The following is an 18373-nucleotide window of genomic DNA, read 5'->3' as shown; positions in this document are numbered from 1 at the left end:
GGAAAACTAAATTTTTTCTAAGCTAAAGATTACAATTAACTTATACTTGCACATGGCACATAGCAAGTGATCTAATGTCAGATCTAGTGGAGGTGACACCTTTGAAGGGAGACATTTTGTCTACCAAAAGTCTTAGAAATATCTTTTTGTGGAAAACAATATTTTTAGTAGACACATGCCTAAAAAATACTAAAATATAATTAATGAAAGAAGTAACAACATCGTTTATTTTTCATGAATGATTCAATTGAAAAACAACATTGGAAAAAGTAGTTTCCAACATTTTAAAAGTATTTTTCAAGCATTTGAAAACTAGTTTCTGATATTTGAAAAATGTTTTCAAGTATGATAGCATTCTAGAATCAGGGATAGCATTCTAGAATCAAATAGACCCAATCTTTCAAATCTATTAGATTTTATTGAACGAAAAATTTTTGGTTATAATCCAACACAAAGAGGTGTTGAACAACATCTTAGGCACAAGATAGAGTGAAAGGCAAACTATGCTTGTCAGAATGGTCTAAATTTTGGACTTAGAGAGAATATATTGACCCTGAAGTAAACAATATTAAACACTTTTTATTCAAGAAACAACAATCAACATTATCATGTCCTTGTTAACAAAGCTATTATTGGAGTCCCATATAAGGAGTTTAACTTAGATTAAAAATATATATTTTATTTTTGGGATATTGTAATGTGAAATGTTATAGTCATACGTAGCTATATGGTTAGGGACAAAGTTACCATTATAGTTAATGTTAACCTTAGGGATAGAATTAGGGTTAGGGTTAGCATTAGGGTTAGGGTTGGAGTTAGGGTTAGGGTTAGCATTAGGGTTAGGGTTGGATTTAGGGTTAGGGTTTGAGCTATGGTTAAGGTTAGGGATAGAGCTATGGTTATGGTTATTGTTAGAGTTATGGTTAAGGTTCAGATTAGAGTTATGTTTATGTTTAGGGTTAGGGTTAGAGTTATGGTCATGGTTAAAGTTAGGGTTAGAGTTATGGTTATGGTTATGATTAGGGTTAGTGTTAGGGTTATAGTAAGGCTAATATTAGGGTTAGGGTTAAGGTTTGAGTCAAGGTTAAGGTTAGAGTTAGGGTTAAGGTTTGATTCAGTATTAAAATTAAGGTTAGGGTTAGGGTTAGAGTCCAATTATGGTAGAGTTAGATCTAGGGTTAGAGTTATGCTCATGGTTAAGGTTAGGGTTAGAGTTATGCTTATAGTTAGGGTTAGGGTTAGGGTTAGGGTTGGGGTTAGAGTCCAATTATGGTAGACTTAGAATTAGGGTTAGAGTTAGGGGTAGAGTTATGTTTATGGTTAAGGTTAGGGTTAGAGTAATGCTCATGGTTAAGGTTAGGGTTAGAGCTATAATTATGGTTATGATTATGGTTATAGTGGGGATAGGGTTAGAGTTAGGGTTAGGGTTTAAGTCAAATATTTTTTTTAATTTAATATAAGGAGTTTAATTTAGATTTAAAAAAAAAAAAAATTGGGATATTGTAATGTAAAATGTTATACTCATGTAGATATATGGTTAGGGAAAAAGTTACCACTATAGTTAATGTTAACTTAGGGATAGAATTAGGGTTAGGGTTGGAGTTAGGGTTAGGGTTTGAGCTATGGTTAAGGTCAAGGATAGAGTTATGGTTATGGTTATTGTTAGAGTTATGGTTAAGGTTCGAATTAGAGTTATGTTTATGGTTAAGGTTAGGGTTAGAGTTATGGTCATGGTTAAGGTTAGGGTTAGAGTTATGGTTATGGTTATGATTAGGGTTAGGGTTATATTAAGGCTAGGGTTATGGTTAGGGTTAAGGTTTGAATCAAGGTTAAGGTTAGAGTTAGGGTTAGGGTTTGAGTTGGGATCAAAATTAAGGTTAGGGTTAGGGTTAGAGTCCAATTATGGTAGAGTCGGATCTAGAGTTAGAGTTATGCTCATGGTTAAGGCTAGGGTTAGAGTTATGCTTATAGTTAGGGTTAGAGATAGGGTTAGAGTCCAATTATGGTACAGTTAGATTTAGGGTTAGAGTTATGGGTAGAGTTATGTTTATGGTTAAGGTTAGAGTTAGAGTAATGCTCATGGTTAAGGTTAGGGTTAGAGTTATCATTATGGTTATGGTTAGGGTTATAGTGGGGATAGGGTTAGGTTAGGGTTAGGATTTGAGTCAAACATTTTTTTAATTTAATATAAGGAGTTTAATTTAGATAAAAAAAAATATTTTTTATTTTTGGGATATTGTAACATAAAATGTTATAGTCATAGGTAGATATATGGTTAGGGACAAAGTTACAATTACATTTAATGTTAACCTTAGGGATAGAATTAGGTTTAGGGTTAGCATTAGGGTTAGGGTTGTAGTTAGGGTTAGGGTTTGAGCTATGGTTAAGGTTAGGGATAGAGTTATAGTTATGGTTATTGTTAGAGTTATGGTTAAGGTTTGGATTAGAGCTATGTTTATGGTTAAGGTTAGCATTAGAGTTATGGTCATGGTTAACGTTAGGATAAGAGTTATGGTTATGGTTATGATTAGGGTTAAGGTTATAGTAAGGCTAGGGTTAGGATTAGGGTTAGGGTTTGAGTCAAGGTTAAGGTCAGAGTTAGGATTAGGGTTTGAGTCAGGATTAAAATTAAGGTTAGGGTTAGGGTTAGAGTCCAATTATGGTAGAGTCAGATCTAGAGTTAGAGTTATGCTCATGGTTAAGGTTAGGATTAGAGTTATGCTTATAGTTAGGGTTAGGGTTAGGGTTAGGGTTAGAGTCCAATTATGGTAGAGTTAGAATTAGGGTTAGAGTTAGGAGTAGAGTTATGTTTATGGTCAAGGTTAGGGTTAGAGTAATGCTCATGATTAAGGTTAAGGTTAGAGTTATCATTATGGTTATGGTTAGGGTTACAGTGGGGATAGTGTTAGGGTTAGGGTTAGGGTTTGAGTCAAGGTTAAGGTTAGAGTTATGGTTAGGGTTAAGATTTGAGATAGGATTAAAGTTAGAGTTAGGGTTATGGTTAGAGTCCAATTATGGTATTGTTAGATTTAGGGTTAGAGTTAGGGGTAGAGTTATGTTTATGGTTAAGGTTAGTGTTAGGGTTAGGGTTAGGGTTAGAGTTAGAGTTAAGGTCAGGGTTAAGGTTAGAATTAGGTTTAGGGATAGTGTAAAGGTTAGGGTTAGGGTTAGAGTTAGAGTTAGGATTAAAATTAGGGTGAGGGATAGGGTTTGAATTAGAGTTAGGATTAAATTTAGGGTTATTGTTAGGGTTAAGGTTACAATTAGAGCTAGAGTCAGGGTGAGGCCTAGACTTAGGGTTAGGGTTAGAGATAGGTTTAGAATTAGAATTAGAGTTAGAATTAGGATTAGGGTTAGGGTTAGAATTAGGGTTACAAATATAGTTAGGATTAGAGTTAGAGTTAGGGTTAGGGTAAGAGTAAGAATTAGGGCGAGGGTTAGAATTAGGGTTATAAAAACACTTAGGATTAGAGTTAAAGCTAGAGTTAGGGTTAGGGTTATATTTAGGGTGAGAAATAAGGTTAGGGTTAGAATTAGGGTTAGAGTTAGGGTTAGGGTTTGTGTTAGGGTTATGGTTAGCATTAGGGTTAGGGTTACAATTAGAGTTAGAGTTAAAATTAGAGGTAGTGATAGTGTTAGTGTTAGTATAAGAGTTAGAGTTAGAGTTAGATTTAGGGTTAGAATTGGGGACAAGATTAGGGTTAGGGTTAGAATTAGAGTTAGAGTTCTAGTTCAAGTTAGAGTTAAAGTTAGAGATAGAGTTGGAGTTAGGGTTAGGGTTAGAGTTACCTAGTTAGATTTAGGGTTAGGGTTACAGTCAGGGTTGGGATTAGGATTTAATTAGGGTTAAGGTTGGAGTTAGAGTTATATATATTGTTAAGGTTAGGATTAGGGGTAGGTTTAGAGTTAGAGTCAGGGTTAGGGTTAGGGTTAATGTTAGGGTTAGGGATACAATTAGAGTTAGAGTTAGAGGTATAGTTAGGGTTAGAATTAGGGATAGAGTTAGAATTAGAGATAAAGTTAGAGTTAGAGTTAGGGTAAGAGATAGAGATAGATTTAGGGTTAGAATTAGGGTTAGGATTAGAATGAGCATTAGAGTTAGAGTTAGGGTTAGAATTAGTGTTATGGTTAGCGTTAGGGTTAGGGTTAGGGTGAGAATTAGAGTTATTGTTAGAGTTAGAGTTGGGATTAGAGTTATAGTTAGGGTTAAAATTAGGTTAGGGTTAGGGCTAGAATTGGGATTAGGGTTAGAATTAGGATTAGAGTTAGGGATATATAGATTAGGGTTAGGGGTAGAACTAGAGCTACAGTTAGAGTTAGAGTTAGGATTAGGGTTAGGGTTAGATTAGGGTTACAAATATAATTAGGGTTAGAGATTGAGTTAGAGTTAGGGTTCTAGGGTAAGGGGTAAGAATTAGTGTTAGGGCTAGAATTAAAGTTACAAATAAATTTAGGGTTAGAATTAGGGTTAGGGTTAGGGTTAGATTTAAAGTTAGGGTTTGAGCTAGAGTTAGAGTTAGAATTAGAGTTAGAAGAAGGGTTAGAGATAGAGTTAGGGTCAGAATTAGGGTTAGGGTTAGCACAAGGGTTGCAGTTAGAGTTAGGGTTGGCATTAGGCTTAGAGTTATAATTAATGTTAGTGTTAGAATTAGGGCTAGAATTGAGCCTAAGGTTAGGGTTAGGGTTAGGGTTAGGGTTAGAATTAGAGATAGAGTTAGGGATTAAAATTGGAGATAGAGTTGGAGTCAGGGTTAGATTTAGGGTTAGATTTAGGTTTAGATTTAGGGTTAGAATTAGGGTTGGGGTTAGGATTAGAATTAGTGTTAGGGTTAGAGTTAGAGTTACATATAGTGTTAGGGTTAGGATTAGCATTATATATAGTGTTAGGGTTAGGATGAGGGGTAGGGTTAGGGTTAGAGTTTGAGTTAGGGTTAGTGTTAGGGTTAGGGTTACAATTAGAGTTAGAGTTATAGCTATAGTTAGGGTTAGAGTTAGAATTAGTGTTAGGGTTAGAATTAGGGGTAGGCTTAGGGTTAGAGATACAGTTGGAGTTAGACTTAGGGTTAGAGTTTCAATATGGGTTAAAAGTAGGGTTAGGTTTAGGGTTAGAATTAGCATTAGAGTTAGAATAATGGTTAGGATTAGGGTTATAGTAAGGCTCAGGGTTAGGGTTAGAATTAGGTATAGAGTTAGGGTTATAAAGAGTTAAGGTTAAGGTCAAGGGTAGAATTAGAGTTCGAGTTAGAGTCAGGGTTAGGGTTAGGGTTAGGGTTAGGGTTAGAGTTAGAGTTAGAGTTAGAGTTAGAGTTAGAGTTAGAGTTAGAATTAGAGTTAGAGTTAGGATTTGTGTTATTATTGTGGTTAAGGTTATTTCTAGGTTATTAATCATATTATAGTTGATGTTAGGGCTAGTATTACAATTTATCTTAGTGTTAGGGTAATTGTCAGGTTAAATTTTTATGTGAGTTAGTTCTATTATAGTGCCCATGAGTAGTGCTATTGTGATAAAAGTTATTAATATTTTTAATAATGTAATCCCTTCCTCTCCCATCCTCTATATCTCTCTATCTCTCTCTATCTGTTTCTCCCTCCCTCCCTCTCTTTCTCTCTCCCTACTCTCTAACTACACCTAGTAATATCTCCCCTTGTCTAAATACACCCTCTAATCTCTCTTTGTCTCTAGTCTCTAGATATGCCCCCTAATCCCTCTCTGTAATCTCTAGATACACCCCCTTATCTCTCTCATCTTGCTCTCTAGATATATCTCCTAATCTCTCTCTTCTTCTATGCTCTCCAGATACACCTCCTAATCTCTCTCTCTCTCTCTCTCTCTCTCTCTCTCTCTCTCTCTCCCCCCTTGCTCTCTAGATACACCTCCTAATCTCTCTCTCTCTCTCTCTCTCTCTCTCTCTCTCTCTCTCTCTCTCTAGATACACCATCATATCTCTCTTTCTCTCTCTATGTGTGTGTTTGTGTGTGTGTGTGTGTTTTCTACTTATAAAAAATATAATTTTATTTCTAGTTTCTAGTACATATAGGGTTAGGTTAAGGTATATAATTTACTAAATGCTTAGTACAATCATATATAGAGTAAGAGTTAGAGTTAGGATCCAAGGTTTACAATTTCATTTATATGACACTCAATGTTATGGTTAAGTTTAGTAAGTGGTTAAATGTTACACTAATATAAGGGACATGGTTAAGGGAAGTATGAGATTTAGGTGTAGTGTTGGAGTATTTAGAATAAAACTATGGTCAAATTTGGGATATATGTTACAAATGACTCAAATAGTGCAAACCTTTAAATTCATGAAAGGGAAATTATAAGTCCCAACACAACTATTTAGATGATGTAAAAAGTCTGAAATAATATATAAGAATCAATTTTACGGAAATTATTTCTCCATGATAATGTGAGAACATTATATATTGTTAAATTTTTAATAATGCTAATGCAATTTTTATTGCAATGATTAAGAATTGTAATCAATAAATATACTTATCATTAAGGACATCTATTTAGACTTATGATTTTCTTTCTTAATTAACATATTTAGTAGCCACATCCATTAAAAAAATATTTTATACAATAATAAATTTATGTTTTCTTGTTCTCTTCTTCATGAAAGTTATATAGGACAATGAGGAAAAAAAACTGCCAATACAACTAACTAGAAGTAAAATTCTAACATTGGAGACAAGAATGAACCATATACAAAAAAAGAAAAATATTTGTAATGGCTTAAATACATGTCACATTCTTCAATGATTAGGATTCTTTTGTGACCTTTGTTTGAACAATGATCATGAAAGACTTCTTTCATCATTGAGGGAAACCCATCCACTCTTGTAGATGTGTCACATATGAATTTTTATGCATCTTTCATATGCATTACTTCTATTTCCTCAACATAGTCAATTGAAAATATTGCGTTCTCCACAACTTTAATTATAGTTGTGCACATCTCTTTAATTATTTGTAGGCATGTGTCAAACTCGGTCTCAAAGAAATCATTTGAGGTTATTGAAGTAGTCAGGCTAGTATCAAATAATGTTTGATTCTTTATTCGAAGCATCCATAACTAAAATAGTAACCTGCAAACTTATAAACAAACATCAACATATAGAAATTACCAGAAGAAAAAAGTATTCATAATTAACACAAATTGTTCAAATGAATAATTTTTAAAATAACATAAATAAAAATCAAAACTATTTCAAATGAAATAGTTAGATTGTAATGTTTGAAATATGGTGGCATTCTCTTCCACTTTTCAAACATTACAAACATAAATATTAATAAAAAAATATATATACTATGAAAAATATTTCAATAAAACACATAATTAATCTAATTAAATAATGATAAAATATAAACTAAGTATATGACTCGTTTATTTTAAATTAATCATTAAATTTAATAAAATACAAATTTTATTGATAAGGTGACCTTTCCATCCACATTAATGATCAAATTTAATTATGAAACATGAAAAATATAAATATTTTGAAACATGCAAATATAAAACTATTATGAAACATACAAATCTAAAACATAAAAAATCAAAAGCATTTTGAAATATGAAAATATAAAACTAATATGAAATATGCAAATATTATTCTAACTTGAAACATGCACATTAAAAATGTGCAAATGAAATGTATTATCAAATATCTAAATCAAATAGATTTTGATTCAATTTGAATTCTAAATCTAAATCAACCAGGCAAGGCTAAACTATAACTAATTTTGAAATTAAATCTATATTTAAATCTAAATACATAACTAAATCTAAATCTAAATGCAAAACTAAATCAAAAATAGAAATCTCACATGCAAAAAAATACTCCAAAACTTTAATCTACTCCTCTTCAAAAACTCTAATCCACTCCAATAATCTCCACCTCTTCATCCCTATAAAAACACAAAATGAAAATGAAATGTGGAGCATTTGTTTTATAACCTATGAGAGACACCTCATATCCCACAATAGATGTCTTTTGACCTTCCACGAATTTGTTTCAAATTCCCCCACTCCCCACAAAAAAAAGCACAAATGTGCATGCAAAAATAAATTTAACATAAAAAAAATATTTTATATTTAAAAATTTAATGAAATTATTTCAGCCCTATTTTTTTGGGTTCTATTTTTTTGGCCTTATTTTTTTGGGTCCTATTTTTGGCCCTTTTTGTCAGGCCCTATTATTTCAGCATCCATTTGGCTTCATATGATTTTGGTCAGCTATTATTTGGAAAAAAATTCTATATTTTACAATCTAATAATGATAAAATATATACTAAATATATGATTCATGTACTTTAAATAAATCATTCGCTTTAATAAAATATAAATTGTATAGATATGGTGACATTGTCATCCACATAAATGATAAAATTATACTTTGAAACATGAAAATATAAATACTTTAAAACATGCAAATGTAAAACTATTATGAAACATTCAAATCTAAAACATGCAAACTAAAATTATTTTGAAATATGCACATCTAAAACTAATATGAAACATGCAAATCTAAAACTAATTTGAAACATGCACTTTTAAAACATGCAAATGAAAAGTATTATAAAATATATAACTCAAAAGATTTTGAATGCAAATCTAAATCTAAATCAAACATGCAAGACTAAACTACTAAATGTAAGTGTAAACAATTTCGAATATAATTCTAGAAATCTAAATGGAACTAATTGAAATTGAAATCTAAATAAAAGTAGAATATTATAACTAAATTTGAATTTGAATCTACGTCTACATCTAAATCTAGATACAAAATAGATATCTCACTAGCAAAAAAATTACTCCAAAACTTCAATCTATTCCTATTCAAAAACTACAATCTAATCCTCCAATAATCTCCACCTCTTCCTTCTTGCAAAAACATAAAATGAAAATAAAATGAGGAGCCTTTGTTTTATAGCTTGTGAGAGACTCCTCATCTCCCCAATAGACCTCTCTTCACATTCCATGAATTTATTTCAAATTCTCCCACTCCCCAACAAAAAATAAGCATGAATCTACATGCAATGTTATATTTAACAAAAAAAAAAAATCATATTGAAATTGTTGTCACTATTTTTTCGGGCCCTATTATTTAGGGGCATATTTTTTGGGCCCTATTTTTTCGGGTCCTACTTTTTTGGGCCCTATTTTTTCGAGTCTATTATTTCAGCCTTCATTTGGCATCCTATTATTTCGGCCAGCTATTGTTTTGGGAGCATTTTTTATTTTATGATTTAATAATTTAATATTTAATTTAAAAGTTTGTAACTCCTGCCTTCTTTTTTTTTATTGACAAGAAATCTTAGCATATTCCTATGCTGGGCATTTGTGCTGCCATTGTATAGAATGCCTCTCGGCATAATTAATGAAAGAAGTAACAACATCGTTTATTTTTCATGAATGGTTCAATTGAAAAACAACATTTGATAAAGTGGTTTCCAACATTTTTAAAAGTATTTTTCAAGCATTTGAAAAGTGGTTTCCGATATTTGAAAAATGTTTCCAAGTGTGATAGCATTCTAGAATCAAACAGACCCAGTCTTTCAAATCTATTAGATTTTATTGAACAAAAAAGTTTTGGTTATAATCCAACACAAAGAGGGGTTGAACGGCATCTTAGGCACAAGATAGAGTGAAAGGCAAACTATGCTTGTCGGAATGGTCTAAATTTTGGACTTAGAGAGAATATATTGACCCTGAAGTAAACGATATTAAACGCTTTTTATTCGAGAAACAGCAATCAACATTATAGTGTCTTGTTAACGAAGCTATTATTGGAATCCCATATATACAAGTCTGCATCTGTTATCAGATTTGACACATCTATACATCTGTTTTCAAGTACGTATTCCAGAGTTTCAAACCTCCTTCCCTTCAGTCAGACAATCTACTTCAGGTATACGACAAAAATGCGTCCTTAAAAAACTCTTTTGCTTTTGATATTTGTTTTTTGTAGTAGGATTTGCTTCTTACACGCTTTATAATCCATTTCGGGTCTTTATGTAGATATTTCTTACGCGTTCGAATGTAGAATTTATGTAATCTAGTGTATCATTATATTTAATCTATGAAGTTAAATAGCCCTAAATAAATCTATTAGCAAATCTCTGGTATTAAAAAGACAAAAAGTGATTCTCTGAATTTAGCTTAATGAACGCTCCTTAATCCTTATCTTATGCATCTAGTTTAGCCTAACGCTCTATCTAAAATATGAATTTTGTTGGCATGCTAATTTTTCCCACATCTCCTCAAATCAACTAGATTTTTCTGTAAATCTATGAATAATTAAAATTTAGATTTGTAAAGATATAATACGCATGGCTATCTCTTCTAAGTGTTTGTGTTTTGCATGAATACTTGCATGCCATGAAGAGAACCGCTTTTGAAACTTTGCGTGGAGATAAACATAGGTGTTCTAGAAATAGAATTTGCACCTCACTATAGTTATGCATGTGTTTTCGCCTATTTTTAGTTGCTCATTGACTTGTGCAAGACTTCTATGAAGAAGCAGATTGTAATGTAATCTGAATCTTTTAGATCTATTTGGCTGCTGAACATCGCGATTCAAGCATGTCTCATATCGAAAATTTTAGATTTCTAACTAGGGATTTGGATTTTGAGAAAATAATTGAATACTTTGATTCACCCAGAATTTAATGAGAAAATGGCGTTTTCTGTGTTTGGCTCTAGAAATCCAACAGGCTCCACAGTCTACATTCATGCAGATAACAAACACGCAAGATCAATGGCAGAAACCCAGTAATAAAAAAACATTACACACCATAATGAAGCAATTCTTTTATTTTAAAGCGAATCAGACCGCACAGAAGAAATTAAACCCAAAATCTACCGAGTCGACTGTACAGAGATGCAGAAAATTTCAACCTCCCCACTAGCTGGTTTCACCTTAATCATGGTTTAAAAATGGAAGTACCTAAACCAATTTCTCTTTTGCGTTTACTTTGCTTACTTTGAAAATTTCCACCATTATTTCCAACGCAGGTCAGGTCAAAATGTTTGAAAAGTCATCGCTCACAAACAAAAAGATTTATGACAATCATATAGTCCGAGGTTAGTGGTAAAAAACTTGTATTTTTGAAAGAGACATGACAAGTTCAATTTTCAAGGGGTAGGGTATCAAGCCACATACTGGGTAGTTCTAAGATTTAGTTTTAGATGTTTTTCTGTTCAAATTGTAACTGTTATCACAAAGGAGGAATTCACTTTCTGAGGTATAATATCAAATTTTTATATATGTAATTCTTAGGGTTGTTTGGTTGCTATAATAGGAATAGGAAATTAAGAATATGTTTTCTGTTTTCTGTTTGGTGTGTCAATTGGAATAAGGAATAGGAATACATCTTTACATTTTGCCTCTAAAATGAACTCTATCCATTCCAAAAAATAATTGTTATTGGAATAGCCATTCCTATTCTCAATATGCCTGCAACCAAACAGACACTAAATCCAATTCCCAAATTCAATTTGACACATCCAAACTGTAAATTAGAAATTTTAAGAATTACCAAATTAGAATTCCAATTCAATTCAAAGAAAAGGATCATTTTAAATCAGCCAATCCTTAATTTTAAGATAAAAAATGATTTGTAACCTCCTGTTATCTACTTTTACAATTTTTTTGAGTTTTCTCTCATTCAAAAATTAACCCCTTTCCCAAAATTTGTGTCGACTTCTTTTGATCCATTCAACCGAATATGCATTGCAGGATGAGCTAACATATGTTCTTATCGATTTGTGTAGGTTGCTGCTTTGCCCGCCGAAGTAATGGATGCAAATAAAGAAGTGCCTACTAATCTGGAAACTACAACTATCGATATTATGAATCGAGAACAGGATCCCCCTCTAGCCGAAAAAGGTATGTACTGCTAATCCTTGCGGATTATTTCTTCCATATTGTAGTTTTTAAGATTAAATTATATTCCAAACCTTTTTAGTGTTCAAAGCAGTTTAGTATTAGTAACTTCTAGTTTAAGGAAACCCAGTACTGCGAGATTTCTTATGGACGCTAAGGCTGTGCACTTGTAAAACAGAGGACGAAAATAATGGCGGCGATATCAGAGCAGGATATGCTCCGCCTACGAATGAACCGACTTCTCATGGAACACAGATACAAGAGACCTCTGAAGAAAAGAAAAAGGAAACTGCGGAGGAAAAGTGGAAATATATAACATGCGCTTTCGCAGTAATTGGGGTATCCCTAACGTTTTTCGGGCTCTATTTCACTCATTGGGATAGCCCCATCAATTTATTTGCTGTGATGATCTGTTTATTCTTTTCTTCTGCAATTTTTGGAATGCTCTCGTATATCATTTATCAAAAGATCAGCGAGGAGGAGCGGTTAACATCAGATGAAAGCCCAAATAACCATCAAATGGCCCGGTGGTCCGTTCAGCGCTGTCTTTTCTTCTTATTTGTGTCCTTGACAGCTATAATCTATGTTCTCATTGCCATCAATTCCGTGACCAGGTTTATTGGTGCTCACAAGCCATAAATTGTTTGGTTGTCATAAGTCTCAAATACATATATACGTACATTATGTAAAAGAAGTACATGTATAAAGGTGTTGTTGTAGACAACCATGTTCTAAAATCTAAATCTTCTATATGTGAAGAAGTGTGTAAAAAGGTGTTGTTGTAGAAAACTATGTTCTAAAATCTAAATATTCTATATGTAAAGATGTACAAAGGTATTATTGTAAACAACCATGTTCTTCAATGTAAATATTCTATATATTTAAAGAAGTATGTATAGAGGTGTTGTTGTGGACATCCATGTTCTAAAATGTAATTCTTTTATATGTAAAGAAGTATGTACTAATGTGTTGTTGTGGAGAACCATGTTCTAAAATGTAAGTCCTCTATATGTAATGAAGCATGTACAAAGGTGTTGTCAAAGAGAACCATGTCCTAAATTGTAAATCTTCTATCTCTAAAGAAATATGTATAAAAGATTTGTTGTATTGAAACATGTTCTAAAATGTAAATCTTCTATATGTAAAGAAGTATGTAAAAATGTGTTGTCACATGTCAAGACATCTACAATGTAAAGTTATTTTAATGTTTAATATGTTTATGACATAGCATTGAAATAATTGTGACTTTAAAATTGTTATTGTTGATTATGACTAATTATAATTGAATGAAATAAATAAATTAGATTAAATAGATTACATTATCATGTGATATCGCATCAACACACCAATAAAATATGGCTTACCCCACAAATGTTAGTCCCACATTTTTAAAGGCCTTTAATACTAGCAAAATATGGCATCTTGAACAAAAGTGGGTAAATTGAGACTTCTGTCTTGTATGATTTCTTATCTAATTTGAATTTTCAATTTCAAGGACTTGGCTTCTATTCTTTCTTAAAATACCTTGATATCTAGAATCTCTCTTCTCTTTTCTTGTTTTTTCTTTAGTTTGACATCAAATAATTCAGTCCCCGGTATTTATTCCCATAAGATTACATAGACTAACTTTCCTTCTTTGTATTTTCTTCCTTTCTTAATCACATGTCTTCCACTAAAACCATCCTACTCCTATATTGTTTAGGGAATAGATCATGATCAAAGTATTATGACTCCTAAAATAAATGCTTCATTGATTTTTCTTAATTCATTCAAGTGAGATAGGGATCAAACTTATCATGAAAATAAGACCGTATTTTAGATATAGTTGGAAAGGAATTCACAAGTTGTGATTTAAAATAGAGACCAAAGAAAAACTATTAGCTAAATAACCAAAAGAAAGAAATTAGAAACACAATTTAACACAAGAACTTAAATAGGGGACAAATTACCTCTTTTCAAGTCTTCATTGGGCTCCTTTAACTTTTTCTAGAAAATTAATCTTCTTGGGAGGAGACACAAAAGGATTTGAAGAGATCTCATTTGTTGCTAGTGATAGCCATCAATAAATTTTCTCTCTCTTCCTTTTCTTGGTTTTCATTTCTTTTAGCTTGGCCCACAAAGTGGTGCAAGAGCGGTTAGGCTTCTCCATCATTTATTTTTTGGATGCAACGAAATTGTGTAAATATTTGTTGAGGCAAGACTAGTAAACTTCCACATTTATCAAAGAACCATCCCTCCTCCTTTGAGGGAATGAGAGATTTAATTTCCCTAAGTTGTTCATGCATGATCTCCAACTTGTTCATATTTTGCACAAAATCCTAAAACACCCCAAAACACTACTATTCCTTACCTTCACTTATTCCTTACCTTCACTTCTACCTTTGCAATAACTTCAAGTTTATCAATCTTTCTCCATGTAGTGCAAAATTGGATAATAATGTTGAGAAAAAATCCGTCTTGACCTTGTAATATTCTAGATAGTTCTAAAAGTAGTTATGAAGTTTTTCACATGCCAGTGCCTTGCAAAAGACAAAATGAGTTATAAAGAGACCCCCTATCCATAGTATAATATTGGAGGGCTATTTTTTGAGTACATGTGGTACATTTTGTGACAACTATAAGGGTCAATTAGAGGGGATAAGATTTTGCATGTAAGTGACTATTTTTAACCTAGTTTATTCCTATCTTGGGTAACACATATCATGCATGTGAAAAATGCATCAATGAGGTTTTGCACATGGAATTGTAAAACCACAAGTGGTTTCCAACTTGTGAACAACCTATAAAAGGAGGGCTTAAGGAATAGTCTAAGCATTGAAATTTTTTTGCAAGATTGGTTGCTTATGAAGTTCTTCCTAGGTTGAGTTGAGGTGATACTCTTGTAAGAAATTTCATTGCAAGCTTGTTGTAATCACTATTGACTTGACAATACATTATACAGGAATTATAGTGTGTAGTTTTTCTCCCAAGAATTATGTAGGAATTACATGACTAATTATAATTGAACGAAATAAATAAATTACATATCATGTGATATTGCATCAATACACTAATTAAATATGGCTTACCCCACAAATGTTAGTCTCACGTTCTTAAGGGCCTTTAAGACACCCTCATAAAATATGGCATCTTGAACAAAAATAGGTAAATTGAGACTTCCATCATGTATGATATCTTATCTAATTTGAATTTTCAAGTTTGAGGACTTCTCTTCTATTCTTTCATAAAATACCTTGATATCTAAAATCTTTCTTCTCTTTTCTTTTTTTCCTTTAGTTTGACATCAAAGAATTTAGTCCTTGATATTTATTCACATAACATTACTTAGACTAACTTTCCTTCTTTCTATTTTCTTCCTTTCCTAATTGTATGTCTTCCACTAAAATCCACCTACTCCTATATTGTTCCGGGAACATATCATCGTCAGAGTATTATGACTCCTCAAAGAAATGCCTCATTGGTTTTTCCTAATTTTTTCAAGTGGGATAGGGATCAAACTCATCACGAAAATAACATTGTCTTTTAAATATAGTTTGAAAGGAATTCACAAGCTATGATTTAAAATAGAGACCAAAGAAAAACTATTAGCTAAATAACCGAAAGAAAGAAATTACAAACACAATTTAACATAAGAACTTAAATAGGGGACAGATTAACCCTTTTCAAGTCTTCATAGGGCTCCTTAAGCTTTTCTAGGAAATAAATCTCCTTGGGAGGAGACACAAAAGGATTTAAAGAGCTATAATTCATTGCTAGTGATAGCCATAAATAAAAAAATTCTCTCTCTTCCTTTTCTTTTAGCTTGGCCTACAAAGTAGTGAAAGAGTGGTTAGTCTTCTCCATCATTTTTTTTTGATGCAACTAAATAGTGTAAATTTTGTTGAGGCAAAACTAGTAAACTTCCACATTTATCAAAAAGTCATCTCTCCTCCTTTGAGGGAATGAGAGATTTGATTTCCCTAAGTTGTTCATGCACGATCTCCTACTTGTCCATATTTTGCACAAAATCCTTAGTATAATATTGGAGGGCTATTTTTAGAGTATATGTGGCACATTTTGTGACAACTATAAGGGTCAATTATAAGGGATAAGATTTTGGGTGTGAGTGACTATTTTTAACCTAGTTCATTCCTATCTTGGGTAACACAATTCATGCATGTGAAAAATGTGTTGATGAGGTTTTGCACATAGAATTATAAGACCACAAGTGGTTTCTAGCTTGCATACAACCTATAAAAGAAGGGCTTAGACAAGAGTCTAAGAATTGAATTGTTTTTGTAAGATTGGTTGCTTGTGAAGTTTTTCCTAGATTGAGTTGAGGTGATACTCTTCTAAAAAATTTTATTGCAAGATGTGTTTAAAAGTAGGTATGTGAAGTTCAATGAGAGATTTGATGATATGGAATAATACTCTCCTATTCTACAAGTGGCTATGGATAATCATGAATTTGTCCCAATGATTTTTAGATTGGTGAAAGTTGTAAGGAAACATCTAATTTAGTTGAGGAATCCAATCCTCCTCCAAAGATGAAGAGTATTGAAGTTATTTATCAAAGGATTCAATAAGTTAATTATGCACCTTAATGATGACCATAATGAAGATTAATGATGCTAAAACATATGATGAGGCTAAAAGAAAACATGGATGGGAATAAGCTATGTAAAATGATTATGATTCCTTGATAAAGAATAAATATTGATAATTGGTGGAGTTAACAAAGGGTAAGTATGTAGTCAATAATAAGTGTGTTTATAAGACCAAGTTTATGTTAGATGGGAGCATTAAAAATACAAGACAAGAACTATTGGTTTGTAAATTAAGTCCATCTCCATATGGTTTGAAATGAGGTCCACGGTTTGGGTTTGCTAAAATTAATTAATACGTTCAATCTCATGGCCTCCATAATAGTCCTTATGATCCAAATTTGTATATGAAAGAATTTTTTGATGGTGGCATCGCAATTTTTTTTTTTTATGTTGATGATCTTACCATTATAGAATATAGTGTAATTCAAATCAATAACATAGAGTTATACTTGCAAGATGCATTTGAGATGATAGATCTTTGTTTTCTACACTATTTAATTGGCATACATGTATAGTAGAAGGATGGTGGTATTTATCTCTCTCAAAAAAAGCATGCTCTACACTTGTTATGAGATTTAGAATTGAAGATCGTAAGAGTGTGCTTACTCTAGTTACTCTAGGATTGAAGTTAAGAAAGTACATGGAAGGAAAAGTTATTGATTCTACCTTATATAGGAAATTGGTCCATAGTCTCATGTAGTTAGCACACAATAGACCAAAGATTTGTTTTGAAATTAATGTGCTTTCTGTTAGGATAAAACCACAGACAGAAACAACAATTACATGCAAATGTAGACAATATAAGAAAATATTGAATTGCATAGAAGAGAACACAAGACACCAAGATTTAATGTGATTCACCCAAACCCTAGGCTACTTCAACTAAAAAAAAAGTCCAATATTATTATGATCCAGTGAGTATAGCATGATTATAATCCATAATCCCTTATAGCTCAATACCACCGCAAGAAGCAATTTTTGCATCACCCACAATGAAATGATCCCTAACCCTAAGCCCTTTTATACAAGTATTTTTGATACTTTAGGGTTAAAATTAGTTACGACATGTTGGCCATAAAATGTTGATATAGTAGCCCCAAACCCCACTGAGGAATTATGGAGTATGTATAGTACTTCCCTTATCAATCACCACAATCTAACACTTTCTAGATTTTGAGTTCCCCTAAGGTCCCACATTAGATAATAAGAAAAGGATTATTAAGTTATGTATATCGTACTTTAATGATGAGAATCTATTACAAATATCAAATATGGTGTTGAGTGTAGATGGCTCTACTAGGGTTTCTAGTAGAAATTTCCAATTCACAGTTGAGAATGATGATGGAGACCTAGATAACTTTCCAGTTTGGGGCTCTATTTTCTACTGGATGTGTGGTTGTCTAGACTTGTCACATGGATATCTCTATTGCAAGCATACTCAAGTTATTTTCCTAGTTCTTTTTTGTAGTACAAGGGAACCTTGTTGATGTTGGTTGGGGGCCTTTGTTCTCTCCCCATTTTCTTTCTGGCTTCCCCTTTTGGGTTTGATTTGTGCCCTTTCTAATGCAGGAGCATCCTAGCTGTAAGAGAAATCTTGCATCACCCAAAAAATTATTTTCTTTTTAGTCTTTTCTATTTTAATAAGGACTAGTGGATAGGGCGGTTACTATTTATGGGATCTTGCTATTTTTAGTAAGTTTTTCATATGAATTCATAATGTTCTCATTTTCTACATGAAGATTCATTTTAGACTTATAAGACTACCATAATAATCTCATTGCTATAGCTTAAGTATCAGAGAAGTTAACACAGATTTTAATTGGAAAAATTTGAAGAAAAATCTTCAGGCTCATTATTGGAGGCCTTAGATTGCCCGGATGAGGTTCAAAAAC

At 32.3% G+C, this 18373-nt stretch overlaps 1 protein-coding gene and 1 long non-coding RNA gene across 3 annotated transcripts in view; one reads left to right on the top strand and one right to left on the bottom strand.

Moving 5' to 3' along the window:
- Positions 1 to 6569: 6569 nt before the first annotated feature.
- The window catches only part of LOC149536794 (uncharacterized), a 45556-nt gene continuing 33752 nt past the window's right edge, over positions 6570 to 18373 (bottom strand). Inside the window, exon 4 of the long non-coding RNA XR_016357268.1 lies at positions 6570 to 7095. This is a non-coding gene — a long non-coding RNA (uncharacterized LOC149536794). The remainder of the gene's footprint in view (positions 7096 to 18373) is intronic.
- On the top strand, positions 9786 to 12745 carry LOC149536795 (uncharacterized). Of its 2 annotated transcripts, none has more exons than XM_089806742.1 (3): positions 9786 to 9918; positions 11784 to 11898; positions 12074 to 12745. In XM_089806742.1, the coding sequence occupies exons 2-3, from the start codon at positions 11808 to 11810 to the stop codon at positions 12532 to 12534; spliced, it is 552 nt and encodes a 183-aa protein (XP_089662868.1). In that variant the 5' UTR covers positions 9786 to 9918; positions 11784 to 11807; the 3' UTR covers positions 12535 to 12745. The 2 variants fall into 2 exon arrangements, with proteins under 2 accessions (XP_089662868.1, XP_089662869.1); XM_089806743.1 differs by lacking the exon at positions 9786 to 9918 and adding an exon at positions 11126 to 11254.

Source organism: Cupressus sempervirens, chromosome 10 (genome assembly GCF_028749045.1).
Source record: "Cupressus sempervirens isolate cs-2001-9-10 chromosome 10, ASM2874904v1, whole genome shotgun sequence".
Classification (NCBI taxonomy): Eukaryota; Viridiplantae; Streptophyta; class Pinopsida; order Cupressales; family Cupressaceae; genus Cupressus; species Cupressus sempervirens.
This window is presented reverse-complemented; position numbering and strand designations above follow the sequence as displayed.

What these genes read in the sequence shown, in the direction of transcription:
- LOC149536795 (XM_089806742.1), top strand. Translation starts at nt 11,808, where the DNA reads ATGGATGCAAATAAAGAAGTGCCTACTAATCTGGAAACTACAACTATC. An exon ending in TCCCCCTCTAGCCGAAAAAG is followed by an intron (nt 11,899 to 12,073) that starts GTATGTACTGCT and finishes CTTGTAAAACAG; the next exon opens with AGGACGAAAATAATGGCGGC.